The 7,408-nt window shown below is 37.3% G+C and overlaps 1 protein-coding gene across 2 annotated transcripts; it reads right to left on the bottom strand.

Annotated features, from left to right (window-relative positions):
- Positions 1-7,166, bottom strand: LOC107635047. 2 transcript variants are annotated; one of them, XM_016338406.2, is made up of 10 exons: positions 6,084-7,166; positions 5,884-5,982; positions 5,510-5,706; positions 5,093-5,286; positions 4,851-4,956; positions 4,392-4,714; positions 2,942-3,280; positions 2,602-2,689; positions 973-2,508; positions 1-272 (listed from the first exon to the last, which is right to left on the bottom strand). In XM_016338406.2, exons 1-10 carry the CDS (start codon positions 6,143-6,145, stop codon positions 118-120), a joined length of 3,099 nt encoding a protein of 1,032 aa, XP_016193892.1. In that variant the 5' UTR covers positions 6,146-7,166; the 3' UTR covers positions 1-117. The 2 variants fall into 2 exon arrangements, with proteins under 2 accessions (XP_016193892.1, XP_016193893.1); XM_016338407.2 differs by having other exon boundaries at positions 2,602-2,686.

Genomic DNA, 7,408 nt, shown 5'->3' with positions numbered 1-7,408 from the left:
TAATCTGCAAAAGAAAAGGATGATATTGAAAACCCATATTTCATGCATGAGTTATAGATGAGCCACAACACGGGGAGAATACAATTGTAGTATACACATCAACAATGATAAAATACACTATCTATACCCAAAACCCAAGTCTAGCTCTTGACCATACATTCCCCCCTGGCTATGCCCCGAAGCATGGATTGGCTTTGAGTTTGTCCTCAGCTCCATCTCGAAAAGCCTCTGAAGTGCTTCTGGATGATTTCTACCACCACCTACTTCTGGCGCTGATAACAATAGTCCAAAAGGAAAAAGAAAGTCAGGATTGAGAACACAGCAAGAGACTAAAATGATACTTTGGATCATGGGATCCTATAATTGGTAGATGTTTGCCGCAGCAAATCTGGTGTCTTTGACATTTTTGCAAAATAGGTTGAGAGCAATATGCAAGATAACTTTTGTGCATAAATCAAAGGGAACAGTTCAAAACGAAAATATGGCGGATTAGGGAATGGATCCTCTCAATTTTTTCTCTCAATTGATGTTGTAAAGTGTGATCTTTCACCATACATTTTTTAAGTGGGATCAAAAGAAAACATGTAAAAAGATATTGTATGGTAAAAGACGACACTTTATGACATCAACTCAGAAAATTTGAGAGGATCCATTCCCAGTGTATGCCATTTGATTGAGGCAAGGATGATTCAATAACACCTTTAGCCATCAAGCCCAACAAAAAACACATGCAAGAACAATAAAATTACATCAACCTGTAGATAATCATGCATGCAAATAAATAATTCACATGTAACAATTATATCAAATCATGAAAACAGATTATTCCAAATTAAAAAGAAAAAAAAAACAAAGATCCATAATTCACAATCATCCAAATAAGTTAGGGCGTGTGAAATATTCTGACCACTGAAATCTGCGACAATCATACAACAGAGAAGCATGATACTAAAGCACATAAAATGGAAATACCTTGCACTTGCATTCCAGGGCCAAAATTAGGATGCTGGTGACCACTAAATGGGATGCCTTGCATTGGGTTCGGTTCCTGCATAAAACCAGTCATGGGGTTGCTTGCATGAGGAGGCATTGGCCCACCCCTCGGGAATCCTCTTAATAAATGAGGGGGAAGGTTCCCCTGCATCTGCATCTGTTGAAGCATTGAGTGCTGAGCATGATCAAACCCAGGATTTGGTTGATGGAAAGGAGGACCAAGCATATTTCCAGGAAATTGATGATTTGGTGGAGAGTCGTGACGAACCATGCCCTCGGGAGTTCCAAGCTTCATATAAGAACTAATATGGGGACGATGAGAATCCATTTGATTGAACATTGGACCCATGTGATTCATCTGAGGGGGATGCAGCTGTGGAGTTCTTTGGACATTAAGATTATACGGAAGCCCGGGCTCCCTCATATCATAAGGACCGGGAGGGTATGGTAGACCTTCTTGATTTCTCACAAGTCGTTCATCTCTAAATCCAGGATTCAGAGCAGCCAGCTTTCGGGTAATGTCAATAGATGTGTCTTGGGATAAATCTGTTTTAACTGAATTTCCAGCAGACAAAAAGTTTCGAAGAGGATCACCAACTGAAAGCAAGCTGTCTTCTTCAGGAAGGTGAAAATCACGACGCCGATTGAAACCACTGATATTGGAAGTCTCATTTTCAAGTAGCAAAGGATTAAGATCTCTCTGGGAATCACCATAACCTAACCATTGCTCCTCTAATCTACTTGATTTTGGTTGATGAGATTTTTCTGAAGTAACACCACTTCCATGCCTGGCCAGATGTTCACCTGAAGAAGTGTGAATAGTGTCTGAGGCAGGAAAAGGAAATAACATCGAGTCTGAAACATCACCCCCTGCAGATCCAACTGAACCCCTTTGAACAGAAACAGGTGCACCAACTGATTGCAACTCCTTCATAAAAGCTGTCCCAAAAAGGGTTTCCAGGGTCAATGTCTTTGATGAACTGGAAACATCTGCATTTGCTTCTAGTGGATTATCAATAACGTTGCCAGCAGTGGCTACTTCGGGATTGAGCACCTTGTCGTTAGAATCTAGAATGGATGAGAGTTCCACATCTTTATGTGAGGTTCCTTTCTGTAACAAAGAAAGGAGGTGGTGGGATGCATGATTATCTATATTTGGAGTTGACGGCTCCGTCTTTACATCAAAATCTTTGTCCTGCATGGGCTGCTTACTAGACGAGCCATTCTCACCAACTTGTGACAAAATTGATTGTTCTAGATCTTCACAAGTAAGAACCGCTGGTACAACCTCGGTTTTCTCACTCTTGTAAAATTGTTCAGAGTTACTAATATTGGCATGTGCTACACTTGATGCCAAGTGCTCACCAACAGGTTCAAGATTTTGTGAAGGGAAATTAGGTGTAGTGTGCTGGGTTGCTGTCACATTAGGCATCTGCAAACCGCCTTTTTCACCACCAACAATAAGTGATAGCAAGTCATTTGGCCTATGCGTCAAGTCATCTGCTGACTTCTTTTCTGCACCATGTTGTGTGGAGAGTTAGACAATAATCCGACATGAAGTCAAATAGTGCGAATTGATAGTATTGATGCACTAAATCACCATCGTACCTGTACCTTCTTCAACAAACCAATGAGCAAACTTCGAAGATTGGAAGGTGTTTGGACTCCAAGGCTCATCTGCTTTAGCATCAGGCTGCTACAAGAGCATAAATAGTAAAATCCACATTATTGTTACAAAACAACAGCAGAAATATAAGACTTGTAGAAATCATAATATCTCTAACCTACTAGGTATAATAATCATTTTCAATGAAATGTCTGCCAATTGTGGCTTCTCAAATGTATGTAAACCCAATCACACAGAAGAGTAGTTCATTGACAGATCACAAGTTCAGTGAAAGCTTTCTTGAGATTACTGATATGGAATTCGAGTAAGTGCCACAATTACCTCAATAATACTAGTTGGTTTTCCACTGTTTAATGTTGAAGTATTGCCACCGAAAAGCTTGAATAGGATAGAATTTGAGTTTTCTTGATCAAAACCTCCTGCAGCCTCCTTTCCTTTTACGTCAGCATTAATCTGAATAAATTCACTATCCTCTGATGATTCCAAAGCTTCAGAAAGAGCAGATCTCTTCCTCACTTGATCACCCATTCCAAGTTTAATGCCTGGAGTATCCACAGCCGATAAATCTGCTTCCTTCACCGATAATGCTTCTTCTATGTTTTCAGAATTCATATTGAATGTATGACTACCATTTGTATCCCCAGGCTCAGGCGGCCCAACCTAGTAAGCACCAGAAGAATCAACAGAGTATAAAAAGAAAGCCTAGAAGAATGACATATTTTCGTGATTAAAACACATTAAAGTGCACTTCAAACATATAACAAGCAAAAGAACAAATCATTTGGTATCAACATTCTAATCTGATACCATTTGAACTAGTGACATCGGATTCAATGTGAATTATTAAAAATTTAGGAAGACATTATGCCATCCTTTCAGTTTAAATTGATTCCTAATATTACTAACTTTATCTTCATGGGGAGAAATGAACATTCGGTACTTGAATATTATACATTTCAGTGAAGGATGGTTTTGAAAAAACAAATCACAATCTAGAATCTTCTAACCAACTCTAGTTAAATGATGTTAGTGACAATAAGTCAAATTACAGTTCACTACCCCAAAGCATCTCCTTAATTCTATAAACAATTGAACATTTTATTGCTCTCCATAGACTCCATGAGATTCCCTAATGAATTGTCTCCTAAGGATTAGACCTGAAACCAACAACGTGCATGTGCTCGCTGAGGTTCCAGACTCAGATTTTATTTGTCTTGAAATTCCCAGCATAAAAGAAACATGTCTCCTGGACCCAGTCACCTTTTGCTTTTAAAATAAAAAATAAACATCACAAGACTTGGATCACTCTCCAAACACTCATCCACACACTAAAATTATACGACACAAAACACCAATAGGATAAATTATAAATTTTAAATTATCAGAGAGGAATAATGATTTAAAATTATAAAAAACTCATCTTGAGGCAAGTAAAAAATTTATTTATATAGTATGGTTTTCACTTTTAGATCTATACAGGCCTAAAGAAGGTTCAAGTAAATACATAAAATATCTTATACAGAAAATCATGGCTACTTTAGAAGTATTCAGGCCTCATAACTCTGAACAATAACAGAAAATCAGAAATTCCCTCCACAGACATAAAATTTGTACAATAATGGCTAGTTAGACTGGAGAGGAAGTTGCATGCCTAATTCAATACTTTAAGCAACTAAGACTTGAACTTAGGATTTGAAAATGACAGCATTTTAAGATTAATTATGCATCAAAAACCATGAATAAGATACAAGCCAAAAATGCAACTATCTACCTCTGTTGCGCAAATGTTAGATGATGTTTTGGTGACTGAATTCCTTTCCAACATTGCGCCTCCAAAACCAGGGGGAACAAAACCAGGGGGTACAAGTGGTCTAGCAGCTGAAGGAGCATGTGAAACAGAAGATTTCTCATCATTGCTTAATGCTGATAGATTTGCAGCAGGCTCCACTGACTCATCATTTCTATTAGTTAGCTTTTTCTCATCATCATCTAGAAGTGAATTGATGTCAAATTCATCCTTACTCTTGCCTGGGTTCAGCTTATTCTTTTCTTGGAAAGATTTCTGCTGTTCCTTTCGCATCAATTCAAATGAAGCTGGCAAGAAAGTTGTCATCCAGTTAGTTAAATCGATAAGGAAAAACTTACGAGTGACCCCAAGTATAACGATAAACATAAATAGTGAGAACAAATATTGCCTCTGCCACAATATCTTCCAAAAGAAAGTCGTTACCTCTCCTCTTTCTTTCCTCTTCCACCCTGTCCTCACTCGTACATTCCAAAGAACCGAAAGTTTCATCATTATAAGAGTCATTAGTCTCCCTCCGAGAGTGTGGTGCCTGAAGGCATCCAAAGCCAAAAGATGAACCAGACACACGATATCAATTCTCTTGTGCGCAGCTCCACCGAATGAAATGAAAATCATTCTCAAGAGTTGATACTTATGTTGTTTAAGATATAACAACTGTAACTAACCTTATAGGGACGTGGGGGGTGATAAGGCTCATTAGATCGATTTAGCTGGTGGCTGTCATTAGCTCGAAACTTGGAAGCAGACAACCCAGGTGAATACCCAGTAGGTCTTGGAAAAGAGCCACTACCAAGAAGTCCATCATGCTCAGGGCTTTGCCATGATCTGCGAGATTGGTTGCCAAAACGTTTTCCAGAATCTATAAATTGACATGAAAATGAAGTACATCAACATAATACAAATACAACAAAAACAACAACAACAACAACAATAATAATAATAATAAAGAAATCTTCTTACAGAAACAGATTTAAAATAGCCTTCTATATCAGTCTAAATGGTTGAGATTTGTTAGGGCAGTTGTGGATTCCTTTACTAAATAAATGAGTATTCTATTCTTATTAATCAACTATAGAGCAAACCTGAATCCCATTCAGATTGAGAATCACTATCTTTGTCAGACCGTCCCGAAGAACGAGATTCCCATTTTCCATGGACCCCGCGCGAAAAACTATCACTTCGAGTGGGAGGGGATGAACTGTATTCATTTCGTCTGAAACTATGCATTGACAAACCACCAGTACTTCTCTGTCGTTCTTGGGGTGCATCTTCAAACTCACTGTTTAAACAAAGGGGCATAGATCAAAAACAAAAACAAAGCCTAACACAATAATGGAAGAGCACCAATCACCAAAAAAGGGTATATAAGACAACATAAAGAAGCAAAAAAAGATGTAGCATTCCGGCATTCGCTTTTCAAATTAAAAATTGGACAATGTGGTGTCGCAGAATTTACCTTAGAAGTGACCGATCAAATCCACTAGGCAACTCTCTGCAGACATCCAATCCACTGAGTGATAACATAAATTCTCGAGTGTATGTTATTTTCCCCTTCCTGAACCACCAAACAAGATGAGTGTCTCATCATGACCATAATTTGATGAAACAAGTTACAATAAAGCAGAAATACTTATCAACAAAGGAAGAAAATTTTACTTCTGCAATCCATGATCAGTTGCATGATCCAACAAGATTTTATCTTCACTTTCAATGCTCATTTTTTTCTCTCCAAGCAAGAGCTACGCCAAACGAAGCAGACGAACAATGCCAACTACCTCAAACTGATGAACAATGCAAAACTATCAACTACCAAGAAGTACACTAGTCACTACCCATCACTTATCCAATTCAATAACACAATCTCACACTCATTGAGAACCCAAACTATAAAATCTACCAAAAACTCTTATGCTCCCAACTCCAACACCAGCACCAACACTAAAACAGAGTTAAGTACAAAGATTAATCAAACGTAACTATTGTTCTTCTAGTGCAAGCACAAGGTCAATCCTAGCTAATCCATATAACCCACTTATACAACCCTGAAATGGAAAAATTCTCAAATCTACCAAACCTGGACCTGAGAACTTATATATACAATCACAAGCAGAACAATTCCCCACTCACTGATCCAGCTCAATCAACAAGACCTATCATCCATAACCCTCCCAAGCTTCCTCCTTTACGAAAGATTACCAATATCCATCACCTAAAAAGCCGTGAAAAGGAAAAGAAAACACTCAACCTACAACAAAATCCGCGAACCAAAGAGATTCAATCTATGTGCATATACACACGTTAATCGCCTCTTTGAGCAAAATCAACACAAAAAAGAAAAAGAAAAAAGAAAAAAAAAACTACAGGTTTTTTTTATTGGAGGAAGAGATTCGATTCAAAAACTCGTGGAATACCCATGAATTCTGAACTCCGAGAAATTTGTGCCTAATCTAATTGCTCCGCCATGGGAAATGGAAAACAAAAACAAAAAAAAAGGACACAATTTAGGGTTTTGATTCTTTTTTCTTTTCAGAGAAATTATGCGGATCTAAGGTGTGAAATAATGTGAATCGATGAAGGTGAAGTGTGCGAAAAATTTTTTGGGGTTTTGCAGTGATGGATCGCGAAAGAGGAAGAGGGAGTAAAAAAAAGAGCAGAGGGATTTGAAGAAAGAGAAAGGTGTTTGTTAAATTAGTTTTTTTTCTTTTTGGTTTTCTACGCGCTTGGATTCTTCGCTCTCTGTATCTCCCTGATTTGCTATGCCTATTTTTACAGTCTCTTTCTTCAAATGGAATGGATTAATCTGTTAGATTAATTGATTACTAATTAATTAATGTAATTAATACTACATAAATTAGTAAAAATATAAATTTTAACTAGTTCTAAAAATACATATTAAAATTAAAAATTAAAAAATTATTAAAAATACAAAAAAAATTAAATTTTTAATACATTTATATTATAGTTATTAGTCACTAAAAAAA

This window comes from Arachis ipaensis, chromosome B04 (genome assembly GCF_000816755.2).
Source record: "Arachis ipaensis cultivar K30076 chromosome B04, Araip1.1, whole genome shotgun sequence".
Lineage (NCBI taxonomy): Eukaryota > Viridiplantae > Streptophyta > Magnoliopsida > Fabales > Fabaceae > Arachis > Arachis ipaensis.
Note: the sequence above shows the minus strand (reverse complement) of the source record. Positions and strands in the feature narration are given on the sequence as shown.